The 26,684-nt window shown below is 47.4% G+C and overlaps 1 protein-coding gene across 1 annotated transcript; it reads right to left on the minus strand.

Moving 5' to 3' along the window:
* Positions 1–880: 880 nt before the first annotated feature.
* Positions 881–26,436, minus strand: DDX54 (DEAD-box helicase 54). The gene is made up of 20 exons (XM_054996340.1): positions 26,259–26,436; positions 24,770–24,896; positions 24,140–24,210; positions 23,413–23,601; positions 22,338–22,387; positions 21,303–21,344; positions 16,367–16,462; positions 15,856–15,977; positions 15,111–15,172; positions 13,480–13,611; positions 11,717–11,927; positions 9,722–9,856; positions 8,551–8,772; positions 8,158–8,231; positions 6,166–6,366; positions 5,617–5,759; positions 5,426–5,539; positions 3,774–3,878; positions 2,837–2,934; positions 881–1,211 (listed from the first exon to the last, which is right to left on the minus strand). Exons 1-20 carry the CDS (start codon positions 26,334–26,336, stop codon positions 970–972), a joined length of 2,514 nt encoding a protein of 837 aa, XP_054852315.1. The 5' UTR covers positions 26,337–26,436; the 3' UTR covers positions 881–969.
* Between the last annotated feature and the right edge of the window lie 248 nt (positions 26,437–26,684).

Below are 26,684 nucleotides of genomic sequence, written 5' to 3' on the forward strand. Positions count from 1 at the left end.
GGGAGGCATTGCCTCCAATTCTCCCCCCCCCCCCCACGTAACTTGTTCAGGACAGGGATCAGTGCAATAGGACATTAGCAGAGATAATCCTCACCATTGCACAGACACTTTTTACCCATGTTCTCTCACCGAGAAATAAGATTACTCCAGAGGCCCCCTCAACCATCATACACAGCCTGTGGGGCAGCCTCCCATTTCCACTGAGTAGTGCTGGAGAAAACTAAATAGCTGTTCCGATACCCTTTAGCGCCTCCTCAGAAGCCTTGGAGGTGGAGATCAGGTGTACATAAGGATGAAGGAAGATCGGAGCAGGAAAGTGGGCGGTGCATTTAGCAGGTAACTCAAAGTGAAAACACCTTGGCTATCCTACTGCTCCCCACTTCTAGAGCTAGTCTAGGCAGCCAGTAAGACTGCAACGGCCTACTATATTACTTTGCCTGCACACCTGCTTCACCAACTTTAGTGCCCCCTTCATATGCTATCACATTAATGCTCTCTTAATATATTATTGTATGCTTAATATGCTATCACTGGCCTGCACTTGTGATTTTGCAAAGCCCAAACTGGCCCTCCAGCGACACATGGTGAAAGTCCACCAAAAACCTCTCTAAGCCTCTTGTTTTTGCTGCAAAAATTGCATGTGGGTCAAGTACATTGCTAGCCTCAACATTCAATTGGCAAGATGTGTTTGGCTAGGCCGAGATCAAAGCTGTACAGGTTTGTTCTAAATCCAGGTCAGAAAATAAAGACCAAACACTGAGGGGAAAATATTATTCCAAACAGATTAGCACAAGGACAGGAGATGCAGGCAGTCCTCAAAGATATACAGGGGGCCTGATGGATCAGGAGAACCATTTCAGACACTTCAGCCATAAACAAAGATATTCAAAACATTTAATGGTCTCCTTCCAAATGCAGGGTTTGAACATTAGGAGGCAGGTGCAGAAAGCCAGCTGTCTTCTCATACTCTTACATCCTCTTCCGCAGCTTGCCCTTCTTGACGGTTCCGCGCCCAAAAGCACTCTGGCGGAGGTCGTGGACGTGCCGGCGGTTGCGGGACTTTAACCGCTTGAGAGCTCCGCTCTGCAGAAAGCGCTGCTTTGCCACTTTCTTCCGCTGTTTGAGGATCTGTTGCTTGGTTCTCAGCTCAGAGCGTGCCTGGGCTGGCTGGGAGCCATGGCGGCCTTGTGAGGAAGGCAGAGGGCGTGCCCCTACAAGGGAAGCCACACAGTCCTGTTACAAAGTGTCCCCTCCTCTTTTCTAGGTCAACTCTGTCCCTGAGAGAATAGAGCTACTGGTCGTCTGCTTGGCCTGAATGTGTCCCTCATAAAAACAGAGAATTTAGGGCCTGCTAAGGAATTCACAACCTGTGAATGCTGCCTTTCAGAAAGCAAAACCATTTTTTAGGGCTCATCGTGGCAGGGAGGCATTTGAAGAAATACAGCTGTAGAGGTCCTAGTTTTCAGGGGGGATGCGTCCAACATGGTCCTAATCAGAGACATCTTAGGTACCCTTAAGAAGCCACATTCAGCTAGCTGCATACATTTTGAAAACTAAACAGATGCTTGTATACAGACATAAGAGGGTCCTGTAGAAAGTATTTTTTAAAAATATGCTAAATGTGAGGACAAGTTAACAAGCCTTGGACCCCCAAACATACACAACCCTGCCCCTAACACTGAAGATTCAAGTATCTCTCTGCAACCAAATGGTCTTTTAATTTTTTTCTCCTCTAGAGAAAAAAGAAAGGTTCTCAAGATACTGAAATTCATGGTGTAGACACGCAAACACACACTTCCAGTCAGTGTCCCAGAAGCCAGGGGATTTCATACTGAGTTCTGGGGTGCCTCAATGAAAACATCAATGCAAGAGAAACCTTATTGAAAGACAGCTGGGCTCATGGTTATGAAACTTCCCCGACCACACAGAGTGGCAGGAAAATGGGGGGTGCATTCAAGGACACAGATCCTGGCACGGTGGTGAGGCCCAACAAACTTGGGCAAAGAGACACATAAACAGTGCAAAATAGTAAAGAGTCCAGTAGCACCTTTAAGACTAACCAACTTTACTGTAGCATAAGCTTTCGAGAACCACAGTTCTCTTCATCAGATGCATGGAGGGTAAGAAGAAACTGGCCAGTTATATATACCTTCCATGCATTCTTACCCTCCATGCATCTGACAAAGAGAGCTGTGGTTCTCGAAAGCTTATGCTACAGTAAAGTTGGTTAGTCTTAAAGGTGCTACTGAACTCTTTACTATTTTGCTACTACAGACTAACATGGCTAATGCCTCTGGATCTATAAACAGTGCAAAATTCTCTGCTGTGCTCTCCAGTATACATGCTGGGTTCCCTCCAACATGCAAACTGGTGCAGAATGGATTCCCTGAAGACAGACTGAAAAACCACTGAACTCACCAGCCACCTCGGTTTCTTATCACCCATGCATAGCTTCCTCCCTCTGCCACCACAGAGCTATTTGCAAGGAACACAAGCCTGTATCCAGCTGTGCAATTCAAAAAACTTAAGTGCGTTCAGCACCCCCACCCTAGCCACATTTTTCCTGTGGATCAGAGAACCTTCAGAAACAGCATCGGGGGCAGAGTAAGGAGTCTGCAACTTGTGTGGTCATGGTGAGAACTGACACTCCCTGTTACAAAAGCTTAAATGCTTTTGGAATGCATGACGGAATACAGGCTATGAAGCACAGAATCTCAATCAGGGAGACATTTAAAGTGGTAGAGTCCAGACTAGCCTCAGCTTCATAACATACTCTAGATGCTAGAACTGAGCCACAGAGAGAACCTGTGAGATTCGGCCTGTGCAGCCCACTCACCTTTGCCTTTCTGTCTCTTTCCACCCCTGTGCTCTCCTCCGGCCTCCGAGTCAGAATCCCGTTCATCGATCTTGTTTTTCTTTTTCCACTTCTCATAGCTGTGGCAGCCTGTTCAGGAAGCTTAACATTCCAGAGCCTTCTTGAGCAGCACTGATAGCTCATTAAGACTTGCCCTGGCATCTTTTAATCTCATTTAAAATGTCTTTGGAGACAGCAGAGCATGTGACTCTCATGCTGAAGTCCTCAGGTTCAATCCCCGGCATCTCCATTTAGAAAGGACAGGAGGTATGGGAAAAGGCCTTTCTCCCCTTATGACCCTGGAGAGCCACTCTAGTTAAAATGGACAACACTGAGTGAATGGATCAGTGCCGTGAAGACAGCTTCATGTCTTCAAAAGGAATGGTAAAGGAGGCTGGTCTCTCTTCAGCCCCCACATAGCCAATTGAGGCTCTGTGTGTGAAGCAGAGAGGGGGGCTGTAGTCTTCTCTGTAAGTAGCCCCCCCGCCCCCGCTCCCCAGGCATCAAGAAAGAAGCTGTGTGCCATCCCTTACCACACAGGTTATGTTACCTCAGCAGTGTACAAGCCATTGCTGTGGGTACTTCTTTGATAACCGACTTTCTACTTGTGACTGGGGGCTTTTGGTGTGCTGGGACTGAAGAGAAGACGCATGAAGCCAAGCTCAGAAGGGCTGTCACACTTCGGAAGAAATTCTATACGTTTTAATTAGCTAAAATCTGCACATGTATCAAAAAGTTGTTCTGAGGAAACAAAAACACTCTTTGTTTTCAAGATGAGGTGTGGCAGGTGTCACAGCCTCAAAAGACATCTTGCGTCACAACAAAAGAGGAAATGCCTCTCCTAAAAACTGTTGCTGCCTGGAACTCTGAACAAGTACTTTTATTAACAATTAACATCCTCAAACTGGCGGAAGGATACAGGTTGCTTTTGTACGAGCTGCTGATGTATTTGCCACTCTCTGTTCGGATTTTCTTCTTGTTCTCCTGGCCCATTTGCCCCACAAACCGCTTTCTCTTCCGATCCCTGAAACACGACGAAGAGGTTACAGGAGGGTTTGCAGAAACCAGAAAACTCCACGGTGTATTTTGTTTGCCCTTTGACTCTACACAATGGCAGCTTTTTAGGTCACGTCCCTATTCTTTTGAAGGGCTGTAGAAAAGGAACTCTAAGGGACGGTACGTCAACTGCTACATGATAAAGCATTTGTCCAGAATGTCATTTGATGGGGGGGGGGGGGGAAATCAAATAATCAAAACAGTTTTACACAGTAAGACAACATTTTTGCCTCGAGTGTGGAACAAAAAATGCAACATCTACCTGTGAAAGAGTTGGTACGCTGGCAAACCAAGAGGTAGGAGAAGGAGGAGAGAGAAATAAGGGTTGTACTTGGTCAGACTCAGCCCTGGGAGTGCTTTCAGTTCCTCAAGGCAATAGGTATAGCAGGCAACATGATGCAAGTACTGGAATTTAACACTTATGGCAACTGAACCAACCTGTGTACCTGTCAGCATCTAATACTACCAGAGCTGGCATGATTTATTTTTTGTAACATTTACCTGATGAAGGGTTCTGTGTCATTTTGGATGGTTCTAATAAAAAGTTATTACACGTATTTGTTTTCTCGTTTTGGATTTTGTGTGGGCCAATAGGGCTGTTTGCAACTTTTTTTTTTTTTTTGCAAAGATGGGTATCAGCCATGCAGTTTCCCACATCAGCATCTCAGGAGGTTTGCCTTGGCCCAGCTGGCTGCTGTGTGGGTCCAAGAGGCAGTGATGAATGTAAACTATGTCTGTTCCATTCTCCTAGGACTCTGGCCCCAGGGGCTCACCTCAGTTGCTCAGGCAGAGATCCACAGGTTGAGCAAAATGCTCTTGTGTGCTGTTTGGCACATGTGTTGGGGTTTTCTATCCCTGGTCTACATGTTAATGCTAAAGGTCTCTGAAGTTGGATAAATGTCCCAGGCTGTATCCCATGGATAGTAACTTCAGTTAGAAATAGGTCTTTTCATTGCTCAATTAATTAAATCTGCAGAAGCTTGCAAATGAAAGGAGAATTTTTAAAAAACAATGCAAACTTTTCTTAGATGGTGTGTGCCAAGTGCAGCAGGTACCATCTCAGAAAAAGCATTCCTTCCTGTGAGAAATGCCTCGTCTAAGAAGGCGCCAGCTCTTTGTGGCTTTTATAAGCACTTTACATTTTACAAAATGCTCTTCACAATAGCCCATATTAAACTAGCTGGGTACCACGAGGAAAAGGAAACCAGCACAGGAAAGCTAACCTTCTCAGACTTCCCCAGCATTCAGAATAATATAGGCCTCTATTTTTTTTTTTAAAGGATGGCCTAAAAACGCATTTTGTGAGGACTGAATAGTCCAGAAGGGACTGCATTTTTAATATATAGACTCAATGAAAAGGGGGAAAAAGGGGGTGAGGAGGTGGTGGAATTCCACCAGCTGCAACATCTCAGAGGGGGGAGATTTTCAAATAGTTTTTCCCCTTCCACATCCACATCCCACCTCATTCAACTGATTGATCAACTAGCCTTTGCCTGCCTTGAACTCGGCACTCACCACTTCAGGAGCTGTTTGTTGGTGTTCATGCTCCGATTTTCGTCACCCATCAGGTCGAGGACGGCACCAGAAGCCTGTTGCTCGAAAGCGTTGCCTTCCCCACCGATGCTGAGCCTGGTCACAGAGGACAAGGTCAGAAAAACTCCCTCTACTCAGCCCGAGGCCTCCCTGCCTCACAGCCCTCCGCATACCCACGCTCGGAAGCAAAGTCCTTTGGCCGGTAAGGGACGTAGAACTCATCATCTCTCTGCATCGCCCGTTTCCTCTTTTTCCTGGTGCCTTCTCCCAGCTGAGTCTGCTTCCTCTTCCGTCCGATCACCGTGGAGAAGACAGCCTGGGGGAGAAGAGGTTAAGACCAGTGAGTGACTCTCCCCCTGTAAGGAACATGAACCAGCTCTGCTGAATTTATAGGCGCCTGCCCCTCTACCCCGCCTTACGGCATCCTTGTTTGACACAATGCGTCTTCATGCTTACAGTGGGTCATCCTGGAAAGAGCTGCAAAGAACAGCAGTAGTTCCTAACTGGGACTGGGCATGGGTCCTGATTTTCCAGACCTCCGGAAGTGCTGCTGAAAGGGCTAGTGACCACAAAATTAAGCTTCTTGAAAATGGGTCTGCTTAATTTATGCAAGTCACAGAATTCAGTTTTTAGCATTGCAGAATTTTCAGCATCTTGGTTCATTAGTGTTAAGCACAAGCTAACACAGCCTTTCTCATAATCTGAAGGATCCAGAGCCTTACCTGAAGGTTTTCTTCCCCCTCCTCAGAGTCTTGCTCAGCAGCGACTGGCACAGCTGGATCTTGAACCTTCTCTGCCAGCAAGGATAATCTTTCTTGCTGCTTCCTTTGGTGCCGGTCGATGAGCTGCCGGTCGTGGCTTCGTTTGGCTCGCATGACGTCGCTAGCCGGCGTCTTGTTGGTGGCATTGATTTCAAAGATAGTCTAATGCATGATAATAAACAAAATCCCAGTAGCACATGAGTGACATCTGTCAGGGAATGGTGGAAGCAGAGGAGACCTATCTACGACTAACAGTGCAATGGTTAGTCTTAATGGTGCTACTGGACTCTTTTTGATCCTATGGAGAGTTACTCCAGTCTAAGCCCACTGACTTCAATTGATTTAGACTGGAGTAACTCTGCATAGGATTGCACTGTAAATGTGCACCAGAGTTGTAAGTTCATTTCCCAACCAGATAGCAGGTGATCCACCACGGGAGAACTTTCCAGAGGCATCTGTCAGTCTCAGCTCAGTTCAGTCAAAGATCGACTTGCCTTATTTCAATTCAGTATTTTTTATTAGTACATCTGGAGGACACTTAAAACAGTGACTTGGAAGAGTCATATTCAAGTGTTCAAAACTGTGGCAAACATCTCTTGCTCAAATTGGACTGGAAGTCTGTGTTTCCTGGCTTAGACTTATAAATCCCTGAACGGCCAAGATCCAGACTATATGAATTAATACCTCCTGCCCTGCAATCCTTAGTTTCAAACAGCTTCATGACCACACCCCCTCCCCACCCCACCCCCACAACAATCACTGATTGAGATCCTTCAAGAAGCTCATAGTGGATTATATAGTATTATCTTCACCTATTTTATGCTCACCACAACTCTGTAAGGTAGGCTAGGCCGAGAGAGTAAGCCTAGCTCAAGGTCACTCAATGAGTTTCACGGTCAGTTGGGATATTTAAAGGTAATTAAACTGTAGAATTCACTGCCTGTGGATGCAGCGATGATTATGAATATAGGCAGCTTTAAAGGGGGAGTCATGAATGGAAGAAAGGACCTTCAATGGCTACTAACTGTGTTGATCAAAGGGTACCTGCACTTCTAGACGCAGTAAACCTCTCTGCTAGAGGAGTAATGTCAGGGCTTCTATGGCATGTTTGTTGGTCCTCCAGGGCAGCTGGTTGTGCTCTGTATGAGGACAGGGCACTGGACTAGGTGGACCAGTAGTCTGATCCAGCAAGGATCTTATGATACTGGGTAATCTCCATGACCTTGGATGATATTCTCACCTCCACACTGGCTTTCCTTACATGGTTACGCTTTATTGTGACTAAATCCAGAAACAAACCATGCAGATAGGGTCAGGCTTGGTTCTTAATGAAAGGGGTCACCGTGCCTGCAGATCTATGCCTCCATTCCACTAGGTTCCCAATACCACCCCCTCTTACGGTCATCTGTACAAAGGAGGGTCAGCCATTCATTCCTAGCCTATTTGAATTTAAACCCAGAACACTGTATTTAAGACCAAAAATGCAACTACCTAGCCCAATGATGACTGAGAGGCCCAGCATCCACTGAGACTAGATCATGCCACAGGCGTGCATGCAAGCACTTGCACACCTTCTATTAATACGATGGCCAGTCTGCTAGTAAATAATGAAGACACCAAGGAAGGAGGCATCATTAATTTATGTCAACACCCTTAAAATAGTTTCAGGTGTGGTAGCCATGTTGGTCTGCAGTGGAAGAGCAAGGTTCGAGTCCAGTAACACCTTAAGGACCAACAAAATTTCCAGGCTATAAAGCTGAGAGTGTCAAAGATATCTGACAAAGGGAGCTTTCACTCTCAAAAGCTTATAAGGTGGAAATCTTGTTGGTCTTTAAGGTGCAACTGGACTTGAATTTTACCCGTTAAAAAAAAAGAAAGCATAAGAAATCTGACACTGAGAGCAGGAAAACTGGCAGGGGCTGACTGACAACAGGGGCTCTCTGCTACACTTACCGCCTTGGAACGGTAGGTTTTAATGCTGTCCACGAATTTCAGCCGCTCAATTTCATCCCCCTCAAAGCGCAAACCTTAAGAGACACCAAGCAAAGGAGGTCATTGCATATTCTAGGCCAAACAAAAATTGCTCCGTGAGAACATGGGAGAGGCTTATGCTAAATGCTGATGGGCAGATTGACTATATGCAGGGAGTTTTTTCTACAGGAGGGGCAGGATATTCAAACATGTCAACTTCCCATGATCCGCTACAGTGCAGTCCAGCATTCCACATGCTGCAGAGCCGCAAGCCATTCGGCCACAGAAAGGGCCACCGAAGCCAAGTTACCAAACCCCTGCCACTTAACCAGGCCCACCCACAGATTTTTCTCATTCTATGTAGAGAACACTCACTGAATAGAGGATGAATGCCCAGAAGGGAGCAGTCCATTTCTTTGACCCTCTTGATGGATTCTGGAGACGGACCGGGCCGTGACTTCACGTATTGCTTCTGAGCATTGTCAGACACTCGGCGCAGGCTCTGCAGGTCCAGCGAACGTTCATGGTCTGTCTGCAGCAGGCTCTCCTCGTCATCAATGATGTTCTGAGGGGTGCGACCAAAGACACCATCTGTATCTGAAATGGGGGAAATAGAGCCCATGAGTGGAGAGAATGGGGGGGGGGGAGCGACAGAGAATTCTCCCAGGCAGAACGCAGCCAAGTATCTAGCCTTGGGGGCACAGGGGCACCACCAACAAGAAGTAATGCCAGGGCTTGAGGGAGTCTTGAGGGAATGGCCTTGGTGGCAGAACACCAGTGGGCAACCTATGACTAAGAATGTGCCAACTTGTATGCCAGCTGGAGTCCTGCAATCTGAAGATTTCATGTAGTATGTGTGTTCATGTGTCTAGTTCTTAGGGCTGAAAGTTTAAGCTTAAAAAAATACACAAGCTAAGTATGGTGAAATCTTTAAAGCAAGAGGGTCCTTACCCCACAGCTCCCTATATGAATAGCAGGAATCACTAGTGAATAGGGAAATTCAGGAAAGTTTATTTATTCTGCATTAAGAGAGAATGCAGAATTCATTTTTCCTCAGTTTCAAATTTCTATCACGAAGCATAAATGGACCTGCCCTGGGCTCTGCAAGTCTACTAACCCCAGGTCACACAGGACGCTTAACAACCTGCACGACTAGAAGCCTCCAGTGGACTGCAGCAGCTATTGGTTACAAAAGCTGCTACAGTCAGCCAGGAAGCCTCGTTCCAACCATCTCACTATGCTGCCATTTCCATTACTGCCAGACTTGGGGGAACACCTAGATGCCATACAGTAACCTTGCAGTCTCACAAACATTTTTTTTTGTTGCTAGCCCAGAGTCACCACCAATCACCAATGGACTGGGGAAAAAAACCCTTCTCCAAAGTCCCCTTGCCGGGAGTAATTATTATGTGCTATAGCCAAGCCATAGTTCACATGCTTATCATGTACCTTTCCTGATGATGACTCCCTCCCTTCCTTCCATCCCACACTTCTGGAAAGATGGTCATCCCCACCAGCCAGCCCCCCTGAATAGTGGATTACCTACCTGAGGGTTTCTTGTGGGGACTGGCAAGCACAAGGGGACGGCCTAGAAAGAGGTGCAAATCAAAGACGTAGGGAGTCTCATCTGGCGCCACCAAAGAATACGCTGTGCCACTCCTTCCAGCACGTGCCACTCTGCCTAGGTAAGTAATAAAAAAAGAAAATGTCAAATGCCTAATGAGATTGTGGAAATTTAAGGTAGCTCTTTTCCTCCACCTTTCCTCTTCCATTTTTGTTGGAGGTATTATACGGTTTTAATTTCATTTCCCCCCAATTCTGATATCCAGTTCATTGGATCCTGATGGCACTGTTTTTACTCCACTCTCGGTTAACTGCATAACTTAGAGTCATTGCGCTATTTGTCATATGGTCTTTTGTGCGTTGTTCTTGGAACTCTGTAATGTGTCTTGAAGCACCAATGAAAAAGGCAGACAATAAATCACATAACTAATCAAGTACGCTCCAACTTTAAAAAAGAAAAGCTCAAAGGGCCTTGCATAGAGAAATCAATAGTATCTTTGCATCACCTGGCTACCTTCCGGATCCAGGATTCAGGTGGGGTAGCAATGGGTTGAACATGTACTGTTTAATCCATTTCACGGGGCAGCTCTTGGAAAACGATACTTCAAATCAGATCTGCTCATGCGTGGCTGGACAAACTATGTTATTTGGACACTGGCAAAAATACAGGGAGGATGAGACAGCTTCAACAGGGGATTGGATAAACATATGGAGCAGAGGTCCATCAGTGGCTATTAGCCACAAGGTATAGATGGAACACTCTGTCTAGGGCAGTGATGCTCTGTATTCTTGGTGTTTGGGGGGGGAGGCAATCAGTGGGAAGACTTCTGGTGGCCCTTCCCCACTGGCAGACCTCCTGATGACACCTGGGGTTTTTTGGCCACTGTGTGACACAGAGTGTTGGACTGGATAGGCCATTGGCCTGATCCAACATGGCTTCTCTTATGCTCTTATGACTTAAAGTCAGCCACAGCCACAGTGTTGGTCCTACCAAAGTCTGTCACTGAACTAGATCGGTCTTTTCCAGCCATATGCCATAGTTATGTCTACAACAATGCTCTACATCGCAAGTCCCCAGGAGGCTTTTGAGCAACTTCCAAGTTGCATTAGCTCACTGCTGTGTGCGTGTTTAGGATTCTTAAAAAAACAGGTTTTTTTAACCTGACTCCTATCCCCCACCCCCACACACAACTCCTGAAATTTCAGGGCCTGGCTGTGAGCCTTCTTCACGACAGGCAGCCAAGGATGCTTCCACAAATGGAGGTGTTCATTCCATTTCTACAGATAATCTGGATGTCAGAGCCAATCTGTTGCCTTTTCAGAGTTCTGTGCTGTCTTTCAGGCTGTTGCACCTGCCCCCTTTTATTTGTGACAATTTTTTTTTAAAAAAAGACTTAAAATACTATTGAAGCACCAAGCTACCCATGGTGAGCAATGTTCAAAGGGCTACTTAGGTTTCTCAGAGCTAATGAACCTTTACATTTCCCTTCTCAGATTCTTGAGCTTCCCGTTTCTTTCCAGCCAGATCTTACATTCACATCTCAACTATAAAGTATCAGCTGTCATTGATGGGGGAGAGGAGGGAGGCTTAAGCACTGCTTTTTAGTTTCTAGCCAGCCAAAGTCTAAGTTCATAATCATCATTCTGTGATTGCAGTATGATCAGAAGAAAGTACAAAAGAATTATGAGCAGTGATGTCGGCTGGTGTCCGAAACATGGCTGTGCCACATGCCCTTCCTCAATATCATGCAATCCCTCAATAGCCCCTCTCAACATCCTGCATAATTTGCAAGCAGAAAGTCCTTTCCATTCTATGTGTCTCCAGTGGAAACGGGTACTGGAAAAATCCTCTGCCCAAGAACACGATGTCACTGTTAGTCGAGACAAGGAAACATGGGGCTAGTCTGATGGCACAAAGCAGCCCCATAGATTCAAATACATAAGGCACCAGACTTAGGACAAGGCCCCTAGAACTCACCCACACGATGCAGGAAGAGCTTGGGCTTGGCAGGAAAGCTGTAGTTGATCACATTGTCCAGCAAGGGGATGTCAATCCCACGGGCAGCCAAGTCAGTGACAATCAGCACTGAGCATTTGCCATGGGTGAATTTGCCGATGTTAATCTTGCGAGCTGTCTGGTCCAGAGAGCTGTAGATGTGCGAGCATTCCACACCCTGTGCCGTCAACAGCTGCAGAGAGAGCAGAAAGACCACGGAACAGACTTCCCACCACTGAAGCAAGCGCATCAAAGCTCGTGTTTCTCAGCCCTCCATGGAAACAACGTATGACGGAACTGAAATTTACCTTTTCATTCTCTCCCCCTTTTTTTAAAAAAGGTATGTTTTTAGTTCTTAGGGATGTACAGAATAATAATAGTTTTAGAAGCATGGCCCACCAGTCTTTGGCAAGTTATGGACTAAGTTTGCAAGGAATCCTTCAAAGCTATTCCGATGATGCTGTTTTGTGCATGAAATGTTTAAAGGTAAGATGCAGAGCGCAGGTGCAAATATTTGATTTCTGAACTGGTTCACAACACAAGGAACTCCATTCTCTAAAAGATTTAATAAGGCTTTAGGTTCCTACATATAAAAGATGAAGTGGTACAATTTGAGCCGGCAGGTGTGCCTCATGATTGCATATGCAACCAGTGGCTTGCACCCTAGAAGCAATCCATCCCACAAGACCCCACCTGTAATCTAAAGTGGCACATGCCAGAAAACAGGTATGCCCATCCACTCTGCAAGAACTAGACCCACGAGGCTGCTGCCATATGGTCATCCTCCGAAAGAGGAAGCATAGGAAGAGCAGGTTCAGCAGCTGAGGGAGAAGGGAGGAAATTCCTCTCAGCTAGCTTTCCTTTCTACAGGCTGACCAGCTACTGTATTTCCATCTACATGGTCCAGCCTATTAGAGGTAGAAAAGAAAGGGTTCACAGTCTGAGCCCCGCATTCATGGGAAGGAGACAGCTGAGACCTGAGGCGGAAGCATGGACTACACCACTTTCAACAGTAAGGGTAGGAGTCCGTTTTGGACTGCTCCTTTACGTTAAAAACTCCATGAAAATTGGGGGTGGGGGGAAATAGGGAGGACAACCCAGTATGCAAAGGGAGGGGAACTGTACTAGTTCCCTATTTGCATGGAGCATTTTATGCAAAGGAACATTCTGAGCTAGAAGGATCCATCTGCAGTGGTACAATCCATTTTGGCATCTCGGTCTACTGACTCCTCATTCTCCAGCATGCGTGAAGCACGCAGGAGATTCTACATCCTGGCTCTGCTTGGGGAGATTATTATTACCAATGTACATACCGTGTCAGGGAGTAAGAATGAGAAGTCTTGGCCCCAAGGATCTTACAAAGTACATTTTGGCAGCTAGGAATGGAATTTGGGAGGGGTGGGGGGGAGACCATAGTAGTGAAGACAGCGTGCGGTAGTGGCTAGACCAGAGTTCAAGTCCCTACTTAGTCAGGAAGCTGAGAACCATAACCCAGTCACTCTCTCTTAGACTAACCTACCTGACAGGGTTGATGTGGAGATAAAGAGAAAATAACTGAAATGTAGCAAGGAATGAATCTGACCAAGCACGGTTATATACTTGGGCTTTGTTTCAGTTCCAGCATGAAATAAGAGTTCAGTGGAAAGAGCTATGAGGAAGGAGGGAGAAATCACAGCACTGCACAGACATCAAGAGGGGGCAAAGTGGCTGCAATGCCCCCCCACTCCCCAGTGACACACACGTACCTCTTTAAGATACTCCGTGTGGTGTTTGGTGGCCACAAACACAATGGTCTGGTCTTGGGGTCTTACTACAGTCCTGAGTAGATACAACAGCAGTGCAGGCTTGTCATCTGCACGGACGTGGAAGAAGGCGAGCTGGAGATTAAAGTCAGCAGAAATTTATTGCATATGCCTGGGACTGTACAGAACGACAAAAGGCCCTCCAATCCAAAAGGGTTTCATACGCAACTTCATCCTCTTATGAGAAGTTTTACACAAATAGACAAGAAAGGCACACAAACTACACCAAATACATCAAGCCATTGTTCTGAATAGGAAGATGTGCACTTAACGCTTTGTGCAGCACACTGGTTAAGTATGGTTCAAGTCTCACTAATGCCTTGCGCTCACCAAGTGGCCTTGGGTAAGCCACTCCTCAGCCTCCGTTCCCCAGCTGCATTGTGGGGATAATAACACTGATTTTGTTAACCATTCTGGTTGGGCACTGTCCATAAGAGCAATAAACAACTGTAACAACAACAACAACAACAACAACAACCCCTTGCAGTCCACACAAGCTGACCTACAACAAGACCCTCTCTGCCCCTTCCCATTGGAAAGGCAAGCTGCAGTGAATGGAGGAATCTGTGGCAGCCTGCCAGGGGTACATCCCCAACAGTAGCAGGACCGTTGAACTAGGAACATGCCTGCTCCTTTCACATCCCACACTCTCTGCTGGAAACAAAACAAGAAACACCCGGAAAAGCTTAACTGAGAAGAGAGGCCTGTTCAGTAAGCCTCCTCCCTTGTGTAGTCTACCTAAATCTGCAGTGCCTCAGACGCACCTATGCTATGGTGGGAGACTCAACAGCCTGACCAGAGCTAGGACAGGCAGGTCAGGCCTCCTCCTCTGAGAGACAGTTCACTGACAAGTGTGGTGTCATGATCAGGGTGCCAGAGTAGGACTGGGTGGGGAGACGTATGTTCAAATCCCTACTTGATCAGCCTCCCTGGGAAACCTGAGCCGCTCACCCCTTTTATCAACCTAGTTTATCTCACAGGGTTGTGAAAAGGGTTCCACTGGTAATTTCACAGACAGAAAGGGCTCCCCTCCATGCCTTCCTTCTCCAGCTGAAGCCCCCAAAGCCCCTCAAATGCTGCTCTAGTGGCACAGAGAGCCTCCCCCAGAACAGAACAAGGAGAGGAGTCAGAGATCTGCAACAGGAGGAGGAAAATAAGCAAAAATTGTGCCCCACCTCCTGTCCACAGTAAGCCTCTACCGGATCTCACCCCCCCACACACCTTTAAACCAATAGTTGAACAGCAGCAATGAACAACTAGATATATAGTAATTAACACAAATGGCTTCTGCTTGTGTCCCACAGACTACGTAAGAAGCATTCCTGAGGGCAAATATAGGATGTTCTCTGAGGCCCTACTTCACCAAGCTGGCCTCCTGCCATGCCAGCTACCTGAGGGGTTCAGCCACCCTAGCCTCTGCCCCAGACTAGCTCTAGAGGAGCAAAGGCCACCTTGCCCAACACAAAAGCAGTGCCGTGTAAGAACACTGCCATGCTGCCCACCCCCAGTTTCAAGAGATACCCACCCACCCCCCACCCACAAACAACTTTCCATGAATTTCATGACTTCCCCACCTTCAGCTGTTCGCTGAGCTTAGACTCCACATCCAGGCGGATCAACACTGGCTCTGTAAGGCCTGAGAAAGAGGAAGGGAAAAAGACAAGCTGAGTATTTCCTCCCTCTCTGAAGACTCTGGGGCAGGGATGAAAGGCTATTAAAGAAAGAGAGGTGAGTGCCAAAGCCCAAAAACAGGCTGAGAAGTTCATTCTGCTCTGGCACCCCTCCTCTGCCTGCACAGCTGTTCGGACTGTGTGCACGGTTGATTTCCCAAATAGAGGAAGAAGGGTGTTCTGGGGGAGAAAAAAAAGTGTGTGTGGGGGATTCCCAACTAAGAGGGCTAAGACCCTTATCAAAAGAGACAAACATTGCGTCATACATGGTTCCCCATTCTTGCAAATGTCTCTTTCTAAATACCAGCTGGGTTAGACCCTGTTGCACTCGCCCAATTTCAACACAGGGCATAAGAAGAAGGGCTGTGCCTCAGAGCTAGAGTATCTTGTTTTGTGTACAAAAAGTCAATCCCTGGCAACTCCAGTTTGAAAGAATCACAATTAACAGGTGTTGAGAAAGTCTCTCTCTGCTGGGAACCCTGGAGATAGCCATACTGGGCAGAGAACACCATACTGGGCCGGATAGGTCAATAGCCTGACTCAGTATGAGGGAGTGCAGGATGGCAGGAATGAAACAAACACTGCCCCACGGGTATGCCGATATGAACACATTCTCCACCTTCCCCCGTCACCAGGCCTGCCCACTTACCAGCTCGGGCAAACTCCACCAGAAGTTTCGGCAAGGTGGCAGAGAACAACACCGTCTGGCGGCTCTCTGGGAGTCGGCCAATGATCTCCTGCAACTGCTCTGCGAAGCCCATCTCAAAGAGCCTGGTGAGGTAAATGGCACAAAAAACTCGGCAAGTGGCAGGAATGGAAGAGAAAGGCAATGGAGGATTCCCTTGGAGCAAGAGCGACGGCAACTTTCAATACACATTTCAGACAGCTTTAGAAGTCAGCCGTATTTTGCATTGCTCATTGCTTTGAGGGAAGAGGTAGGGTGTCCTTCTAGTGTCCTGCTACACAAAGATACCCCAGTCTAAGCATGCTGATTTCAATGGGCATAGAATGGGGTCCCTCCATATAAGGGTGCACTGTAAAATGTTATAGACCTGGTAGGGCCCCAGACATCCTGGCCAGGTTTCCTTCTAATGCCCATTGACACAATGGCTGCTTGGGCTTGTTCAGGAACTTATCTGGACAACAGCACCCAAACCAACCTGTCCGCTTCATCAAACACCACGTATTCCATGCTCTGTAGCTTGAGTTTCATCTCCACGGCCACATGAACCAGGCGGCCAGGAGTGGCGATGATTCTGCAAGGGGGGAAGCAAATGGCAACAGACACAGTGAATGCTGGTGGCAAGGGGGAAAGGAGCTCTCTCTCTCTCTCTCTCTCTCCTGATTTCTGCCTAACAGAATTAATCCCAAGATGCATCCAGAGCTGGGAGGTGGAGAATCACAATGGCATGGTCCTTCCAGGTGACCCCAAACCTGCAGGGGACAGTTTGGGGCTGTGGCACACTGGAGGGATTAACACCAGATAAGAAACGCCTTATTCCCCTGGCTGTCTTCATCCCCTGTAGGGGAAAAAGCAAACGCTTCTACCACAGGTAAAAGCAGATGAGAAAAAGGGGAGGGGAAGAGTTAAATGTCCACCCCACCTCAGAGAAGCTTTCTGAGGCAAGATTACACTTTATGGATCACTAATGGCCTTTATTATCTTGTTCTCAGTAAAAACTAGAATCTTATCTACTGTTGGAGAGACATCAGGATAGGAGGCCTGTCAAAGAAGCAGCCTCTGAATTGGTACCTGGGCACCAAGTATTGTCTGAACTGGACATACACTTATGCTTTTATAACAGACACAAAGCCTGCAGTTGCTGCTAGAGGCACCCTTTCTGCACCCATGCAAAGGCAGGATCAGCTTTCAGAAGTGGTAGTAGTAAAATGCAAGTCACAGCAGAAGCAAATCGATCTAAACCAGAAAGGCAGGGACAGATCGTAAGCCAGTGTGTCATAACAATAACCAGGTTCAAATCCTGCGACAGATACAAGGAGTAACCCTCATCCTTTCCTAGATGGAGATTTTAACATAGGTGGCTCTCAAGGTAGCCCCATCCACCTAAACGAGGCCTGAGACTAAGTGACTTGTTTGCACCCAGAGACCGGAAAGAGAAACTCCTCCCCATCAGCCACACACGCATTCACGCTCAGCACTAGGGATGTGCGTTTCGGCATTCAGAATGCCGAAAGAATGCCGAAACAAAAGTGTTTCGGCTTCTTTCGGGGAATGCCGAAACGTTTCGGGGAATGCCGAAACGTTTCGGGTAGCCGAAAGAAAAAAGCCGAAACGTTTCGGGATTCTTTCGGCTTTCTTTCGGCTTTTCTATAGGAAAATGCCTCCGTCTTCCAGGACGTCTGGAGGAGGCATTTTCCCACCGAATAAGCCCAAAATTGGTGGGGACCTTCCTCTAACCCTTCTCTAACAACCACCCAAGTTTCAGACAGATTGGACTTTGGGGGGCCATGTTATGGCCCCCCAAAGCAGGTCCCCCATCCTCCCATAAGAAAGCGAAGGAGCAGCATATTGTTAGCATGCTGCTGCTGATCTTTCTTCATTATTTCCTATGGGGAAAAAATGAAGAGGCAGGCTTCCTTTGCCAGGGGTGGCATTTTGCATGCAAAATGCCCCCCAGCCCTCAGGGGCCCTTCTCCCACCCCTCCTCCCACCCCCCACCAAGGCTCAGCCTGCTCCCACTTGGGGGGGCCATTTCATGGCCTCCCCAAGTAGGTGCTCTAATCTCTACCACTGACAGCTGGGGGAGGCTTGTGTTGCCAGGGGTGGCATTTTGCATGCAAAATGCCCCCCAGCCCTCTGGGGCCCTTCTCCCACCCTTCCTCCCACCCCCCACCAAGGCTCAGCCTGCTCCCACTTGGGGGGGCCATTTCATGGCCTCCCCAAGTAGGTGCTCTAATCTCTACCACTGACAGCTGGGGGAGGCTTGTGTTGCCAGGGGTGGCATTTTGCATGCAAAATGCCCCCCAGCCCTCTGGGGCCCTTCTCCCACCCTTCCTCCCACCCCCCACCAAGGCTCAGCCTGCTCCCACTTGGGGGGGCCATTTCATGGCCTCCCCAAGTAGGTGCTCTAATCTCTACCACTGACAGCTGGGGGAGGCTTGTGTTGCCAGGGGTGGCATTTTGCATGCAAAATGCCCCCCAGCCCTCTGGGGCCCTTCTCCCACCCTTCCTCCCACCCCCCACCAAGGCTCAGACTGCTCCCACTTGGGGGGCCATTTCATGGCCTCCCCAAGTAGGTCCTCTCAGCCCCTAAAGTCCACCCCTTACAGCCCCACACAAACCCAATTCCCCCCCAGCTGCCACACACAGACCCAAATCCCCACATTAGCCCCTCACAGACCCAAATCCACCCCCACCTGCCCCACACCCATAACCCCAGGAACAGGCTGGCAAAGGCCAGCCCTCTCCCTTTGTTCCCTGTGCTGGGAACTTCTAAACTCTCTTTCCCTGGGCAATTCTGCACAGCCCAGGGGTGCCACAATGGTGGGCACACTTCTGAGTGCCAGCTGGTCCCTGTGAAAGAGCACCTGAACCACAGACACCCTCCCTCAAATTCCCCCACCACCTACAGAGATGGCTGGCCAGCCAGCCCCATTGTTCCCTATGATGGGAACCAACTGCACAACAAAGAATAAAACAAGAACAACACAAAATAAAGTTTTAAAAAAATTATTTTCTCCCTTCCAAAGTACAAGTAGGCAAAGCATTATGACACATTACACCAGCAGTCCCCCACACAGAAAAATTAACACAACTCACTTAACATCAGAGAATCACAAAACACGATTCCTGTCAAAAACATTTTATTTCTTGAACAGCTTTAGGTTACACAGCAGGGGGGGACACCAAAGGGCATGGCAGCACTATCTTACACAAAAATAACACAACTCACTTAACATCAGAGAATCACAAAAACACAATTCCTGGCAAAAACACTTTATTTCTTGAACAGCTTTAGGTTACACAGTAGGAGGGCACAACAGGGCATGATAGCAACGTACTACAAAAAATAATACAACCCACTTCACCGTTTTTGGCAGCAATTGTGTTTGTGTGATTCTCTGATGTGGAGTGAGTTGTGTTATTTTTGTGTAGTACACTGCTTTCCTGCTCTGTTGTGCCTTCCAACTGTGTGACCTAAAGCAGTTACAGAAATAAAGTTCTTTTGACAGCAATTTTTTGGGGTGAGTCTTTAATGTGAAGTGAGTTGTGTTATTTTTGTGTAAGATACTGCTTCCATGCCCTTTGGTGTTCCCCCCTGCTGTGTAACCTAAAGCTGTTCAAGAAATAAAGTGTTTTTGCCAGGAATTGTGTTTTTGTGATTCTCTGATGTTAAGTGAGTTGTGTTATTTTTGTGTAAGATAGTGCTGCCATGCCCTTTGGTGTCCCCCCCTGCTGTGTAACCTAAAGCTGTTCAAGAAATAAAGTGTTTTTGACAGGAATCGTGTTTTGTGATTCTCTGATGTTAAGTGAGTTGTGTTATTTTTGTGTAAGATACTGCTGCCATGCCCTTTGGTGTGCCCCCCTTCTGTGTAACCTAAAGCTGTTCAAGAAATAAAGTGTTTTTGACAGGAATCATGCTTTGTGATTCTCTGATGTTAAGTGAGTTGTGTTAATTTTTCTGTGTGGGGGACTGCTGGTGTAATGTGTCATAATGCTTTGCCTACTTGTACTTTGGAAGGGAGAATATAATTTTTTTAAAACTTTATTTTGTGTTGTTCTTGTTTTATTCTTTGTTGTGCAGTTGGTTCCCATCATAGGGAACAATGGGGCTGGCTGGCCAGCCATCTCTGTAGGTGGTGGGGGAATTTGAGGGAGGGTGTCTGTGGTTCAGGTGCTCTTTCACAGGGACCAGCTGGCACTCAGAAGTGTGCCCACCATTGTGGCACCCCTGGGCTGTGCAGAATTGCCCAGGGAAAGAGAGTTTAGAAGTTCCCAGCATAGGGAACAAAGGGAGAGGGCTGGCCTTTGCCAGCCTGTTCCTGGGGTTATGGGTGTAGGGCAGGTGGGGGTGGATTTGGGTCTGTGAGGGGCTAATGTGGGGATTTGGGTCTGTGTGTGGCAGCTGGGGGGGGGAATTGGGTTTGTGTGGGGCTGTAAGGGGTGGACTTTAGGGGCTGAGAGGACCTACTTGGGGAGGCCATGAAATGCCCCCCCCAAGTGGGAGCAGTCTGAGCCTTGGTGGGGGGTGGGAGGAAGGGTGGGAGAAGGGCCCCAGAGGGCTGGGGGGCATTTTGCATGCAAAATGCCACCCCTGGCAACACAAGCCTCCCCCAGCTGTCAGTGGTAGAGATGAGAGCAGAGCATCTACTTGGGGAGGCCATGAAATGCCCCCCAAGTGGGAGCAGGCTGAGCCTTGGTGGGGGGTGGGAGGAGGGGTGGGAGAAGGGCCCCAGAGGGTTGGGGGGCATTTTGCATGCAAAATGCCACCCCTGGCAACACAAGCCTCCCCCAGCTGTCAGTGGTAGAGATTAGAGCAGAGCATCTACTTGGGGAGGCCATGAAATGCCCCCCAAGTGGGAGCAGGCTGAGCCTTGGTGGGGGGTGGGAGGAGGGGTGGGAGAAGGGCCCCTGAGGGTAGGGGGGCATTTTGCATGCAAAATGCCACCCCTGGCAAAGGAAGCCTGCCTCTTCATTTTTTCCCCATAGGAAATAATGAAGAAAGATCAGCAGCAGCATGCTAACAATATGCTGCTCCTTCGCTTTCTTATGGGAGGATGGGGGACCTGCTTTGGGGGGCCATAACATGGCCCCCCAAAGTCCAATCTCTCTGAAACTTGGGTGGTTGTTAGAGAAGGGTTAGAGGAAGGTCCCCACCAATTTTGGGCTTATTAGGTGGGAAAATGCCTCCTCCAGGCGTCCTGAAAGACGGAGGCATTTTCCCCAAAAAAAAAACCCGAAAGAATGCCGAAAGAATGCCGAAAGAATCCCGAATCCCGAAAGAGATTCTTGTTTCGGCTTTCGGCTTTAACGGTAGAGAATCTTGTTTCGGGTAATCCCGAAACAAGAAAGCCGAAAGTTTTTTCCTTGCACACCCCTACTCAGCACACTTTGGCTGGAATTTTCTGACTCACATATCAGGGTTTTCATGCAGCGCTGCAAACTGGTCTTCCATCCTGAAAAAAAGAAAATACTAAATCAGGCAAAGCAAGCATTTGAAGGGATTCAGCGATAGCACTTCCCCTCAACAGGAAAGCCACAATTATACCTGGGCCTGATCAGACCTGCAGAAGAAACAGGTGGCAGATTGAGTTCCATCATTTCACAGTGCATGGTGCTGGATCCCAGCTCTGAGTGTTCCTTGGTATAAACATTCAGGGCAACCAGAAAACTAATACAGCAAGGAGAAAAGTCTCTTTGCTAGTTTTCTACTTGCCAGGATTTTATTTCATGAAAGGGAACATTCCAAAATGGAACACTCCACTTGGAGTTTGAAATGCTGCAGTTTATTCTACCATCCCAGAATCCTGCTACTTCCTTCATTTTCCACATGTGTTTGGGTCGCATTTTTGATTCTACAGCATTTACATATTGCTCTGCTTTCCAGATCAGCAATGAGCTTTCTCAGAAGAACCAGTGCCTCAAACCCCAGCCCCAAAAGCAAGGCGACAGAAAGCTGCTGCCAAAAAAAGTTCCCCCGCCTCTGTGCCTGGTATTTGGCGGGGGGGGGGGAAGCATGCGACGCTTCCAGTTCCTGAGACTCTTACAGTGCAATCCTAAGAAGAGTTACTCCAATCTAAGCCCACTGATTTCAATAGGCTTAGACTGGAGTTACCCTTCTTAGGACTGCAACATTAATCTAGCAGTTTCAGACTTCAAATTAAGATCATGCTAGACAGGTCTCTCAGTGGTAACTAGCCATGACAGCTGAAGTGGGCATCTGTGTTCAGGGGCAGTAGACTCCTGATTTCTAGATTCTACAATTAAATAGGAGGAGAGAGAGCTGATTGACTTCATGCCCTACTCAGGGTAACTGGCTGACCACTGCAGGATACTGGGCAAGGTGGACCTTTGGTCTCATCCAGCATAGCTCTTTCTATAGCCTTAAGCAATGCAAGTCCTCAAGGATGGGGCAGGCCAGAAATCTAAACACACACAAAAAAACTTACTTGTCTCCTCCAAGAATCAAGGCAGTCTTCAGGCCTGTGAACCGGCCAAGCTGCAATGCCAGACGAAGGACAGTTAGTCTAGTATCTTGGGAACTTTGTTGCTATACATGCAAATTCACACCTCCCACTCCTAGCCTTCACTATCCACTCCCCCTCCCTCCAAAATGTTACTGAGATTTTTTTAAAGTTGCTACAGCTTTACTCCATAATTCACCGGCATGAGTTTGCAGCCCCCAAACCTCAGAAGACATCCTACAATAATAAACAATAAATAATAAATGTGCATCTGAAAAGGTGGCATTTTCAGAAATCTTAATACTCAATTATCCCTCCCCCACCCCAAGTCACCAGAGTGAAGCAAGTAGTTATGCCAACAGGAGCACGGGAGAAGCTTTACTTTGTGCCCCTCAAGCTACTGGCAATCTAGCAACTGCCTACTCTACCCAGGGCCTCCTGCTGTAAGTACACGGAGTTGGACCACTGGTCCAACTAGAGCAGAATTGGTTACTTTATCGGACAGTAACGGCCCAGCATCTCTGGCCGAGGTCACTACAGCCCTGCAATCGGCAATTCTTTAACTGGATATTGCCACTGTGACCTTCAATCCTAATCTAGAGGTCCTACCACAAATTGCATGCAGGATCTTGACAGTCCTATGGAACTCCCTACCCTGGGAAAACAATCCAACTCACTGCCAACTTTCAGAAGTCTGGTAAACATTTCCTTGTTCAAGAAAGGACTTAGGTCACTGGAGGGAGACTGCATCTTACAGGCTCTCTTAGAAATCACTGCTGTTTGCAACTTTCACTATATTGATATACGATTGCACAGTTGTGCTGCAAAGTCATTGAGTTAGACATCCTCAGGATCGTGGATACACATTAGATATGGTATCATATGCCTGTCTTGAATCTTGTTAAGCACTTAACAGAAATCAAGCAGCAGTATGTTCCACCAGTCAACAGTACATGATTCATCCATGGTTCTCTAGAGTCTCAGGAAAGAGACTCAGGGTTGACAAGCACTTTCTTTTTCGCTAGCCTCCAGTTCCAAACGTCTTCCACATCTGCAGTACCTCTTTGGTGAACTTCAGAGTCTGCAGGGCAAGTTCCCGAGTGGGTGACAGGATGAGGGCCCGGGCGCCAGTCTTTGCGCTGTGCGCCTTCAGCTTCTCAAACATGGGAATGAGGAAACAGGCCGTCTTCCCACTCCCCGTTCTTGCCATGGCAACGACATCCTTTCCGTCCAGGATCGGAGGAATAGCCTGCAAGACAAGGCAGCCCCAAATGAGAAACCTAGCAGCTTAAGCCTCTATGTTTAGCTCTGCGAATGAGAAACAGTTCATACAACCAGCAAAAATCAAAGAGGGTACTTTTCTTAACCCTACCATTTCCGACTAAAGATTGCCTCCTGTAACAACATAGGTCAACTCCACTTCTTTTTTATTTCACTTTACTTATAGGATGCCTTTCTCACCGAGACCCAAGGTGGATAACACAGTTCCTTCTTACTCCAGAAGCCAAAGAAGGATTAATTTCAGCACCCAGAGGCCGATTCAGTCCTCGTGACTGGGCTCAGGGATATTGTAACAGCAGCAAACATTTCTTAACATGCATCAATAAACCATTGTTTTAGGGACTGGCTACACACACAAACACATTTTTCCCTTTGTCCTCACACTCTGATGCTGCCCCTCCCCTTTATTTGCCCCCTCCCCACCACAGCAGCACTGCTTCAGAAACTGCCTCTGTAACTTCAATGCAATGCAGCAACCTGAAACACAAGGTTTGCCAGTCACTCACCTTCCTCTGGATTGGGGTAGGCACTTTGTATCCTTTCTTCATTATCCCTTTGAACACTGGATAACTCAACCCTGGCAGAGAAGACAGTTTGTAAGATCACCAGCAGAGACCACCTGGCTCAGACCAGTGGATCATTCCACCTGACTCAGACCAGTGGATCATTCCAGTGCAGGATCCTGTTGCCTGCATTAGCCAACCGAAGCCCTGCAAGGTCCATAATCTTCAAGATGAAGATCAAAGCATTCCCATCATCCCCCGCCCCCAGCCCCAGGCATTCAGAAGTGTACTCCCTCTGAACACAGAGTTTCCACCAAGCCATCATGGGTAACAGTCATGCATACAGCAATCCTCTATAAGGGAAGATTCCTACACTCCCTTTCAATATATAGGGGGCTAGATGGTTACCCACAAATGGCACAAGGATTTATAGCGAAGGCTGAGCCCCCAACGAAGAGGCCATAACTGGGAAAAGTAACCTCAACGTATCACCTGAGACCAAGAGCAGATTTTGGAACAACTTGGAAAATGCAGTCTATTTATTTCCCTAGGAAAGGCCCTACGTGTCCCCCTGTCCCAGTTCAACCAACACAAAATGACTGAGAGACAGACCTGCAGCAGTCCCTCACTCACCCATGGACTGGAAACCCCCTGACTTCTTCTTTTTCTTGTTCTGGGCGCGAACCATTTCCCGGGTGTCTGGCTCAACATCAGAAGCACAATCAGCCGTGGGGAATGTCGGCACTGGCATCTCATAGTCCTTTGAACAAAATAAAAAAAGAAGAACGCGCATCCATCGTTCAGATATGGAGTAATAAGAAATAGAATCATCCTGTTATACTGCCAGAATATTCACAAAAACAAAGGTTAACACGTCTTTTAAAAAAGTGACTAAAAACGCAATTTTTAAAGACTTCAAAAATTATTATAATTTCTACATCTGAGTCGTTTTCAGACACTAACTCTACAGATGAGCCCAAGATCTGAGATCTGCCAAACAAACCTCTCTTGGATTGTGTAAACACTCCTATGGGTATAGAAACCAGAAGGTTGAGCAACCAGAAAATAAAATAAATGCACGTATTCATTACACAGTGCACAGCATCATAGGATTGAAAACACATATGAAATATCATTAAAAACTCAGATCATGGTATACATACACCAATCACAATACTGGTCCCAGGACCAACTGCGGTTTGGCCCTGGGAGTCTTCTTCAGGGTCACAATGATGCTCTCTCTCTCTCTCACACACACACACACGCACACACACAAAACTATAACTTTATCAGTAGAAAAATATTTCTTTTTCAGGCCAGGCAGGTTGTAAATGAGTTATTAAAAAAGGAAGCTTCAAATACTAGTCACAAATCAATTATGCATAGACTGAGGGGCCTCACTACTCAAAGATGGTAACAAAAGGCTTGCATTCTGTCCTGGGCGGTAGTTGAATTCCCACTGTGTGTTTATGAGCAAACCAGAGACCAAACTATGGATTCACCATCGGTACATGTTTGGGTTTTAACCCATTTTTGCTGTTAATTGTCAGGGTTCTACCCTTGACCTGGACAGCCCCGGCAAGCCTGATCTCCTCAGATCTCTGAGCGAAAACAGGGTCAGCCTTGCTGAGTAACTGGATGGGAGACCTCTAAACAAGACCAGGGCAGCAAAACAGGCAATGGCAAACCACCTTTGCCAGACTCTAACCATGAGAACTGCACTAGGGGTCGCTATAAGTCAACTATGGCTTGACAGCACTCGCCACCGTCACCAGCCCATTTTCCAAGCCATTTTAGAGAAAGGCAAGGAAAACTTCTCAAAGAACGGCTTCTAATCCATGAAGCCATTACTTGGAAATAAACCCCGCGGAATACAAGAGGGGAGGCTTATTTCTGCACTAACGTACATAAGAGTTTGCAACTACGCTGTTAGTTGGAAGCAAGTCCAGTTACATTCAATGAGGCTTACTGCAGAGTAAATCACTTTCAGATCAAAGGCCCATGCCCATCCCCCTAAAATCAGCTTATTGAGTTGGTTGGAGCGCCGGTACTTCTCTTTTTGCGAATAATAAAACAGAAAAACAACAACAAAATAATTTTAAAACATTGGTTTTCTCATCACCTCTTGCGGATCCAAATCATGATCCTTACACCGCCGCTGTCTTTTCCTCCTCCGTCCCGAAGCCTGAGCTGGAGCCATAAAAACGTTCCGGCTCCCAACACCAACCAGCTGCGGCCCCCCAAACCCAAAAATCCGACCAAAAACCAGGAAGGCGACGCAGCCACGTGCGTCCGGCAGGCTGAACTCGGACTCAACCACCGCTAGAGTAAGGGGGATATCGGGTGGCTCTTTCAATTGACCCCGCCCCTTGGCGCTTTCCCAGGCTGCCCTGTCACTCAACGCTCGAGGACTTCTCGTGCGGTTTTAACCCTCTCCGAAGAATGGTTTCGTCCACTCCGGTTTCTCCTCGTTCAAAGGAGAACGATCTCCATGGTGTTTTAAAGACACTTCAGGTTCTCAATCGAACGGCCCAAGTTCTTCCTATGA

This window comes from Eublepharis macularius, chromosome 13, assembly GCF_028583425.1.
Source record: "Eublepharis macularius isolate TG4126 chromosome 13, MPM_Emac_v1.0, whole genome shotgun sequence".
NCBI lineage: Eukaryota > Metazoa > Chordata > Lepidosauria > Squamata > Eublepharidae > Eublepharis > Eublepharis macularius.

Bases quoted from the DNA above. Each gene is read 5' to 3' on its own strand.
- DDX54 (XM_054996340.1), bottom strand. From the start codon at position 26,336: ATGGCTCCAGCTCAGGCTTCGGGACGGAGGAGGAAAAGACAGCGGCGG. The intron at 11,928-13,479 runs GTACGTGTGTGT...CTCTCTCTGCAG, and splicing joins ACACGGAGTATCTTAAAGAG to CTGTTGACGGCACAGGGTGT. The intron at 6,367-8,157 runs GTAAGTGTAGCA...ATCATGCATTAG, and splicing joins AAACCTACCGTTCCAAGGCG to ACTATCTTTGAAATCAATGC.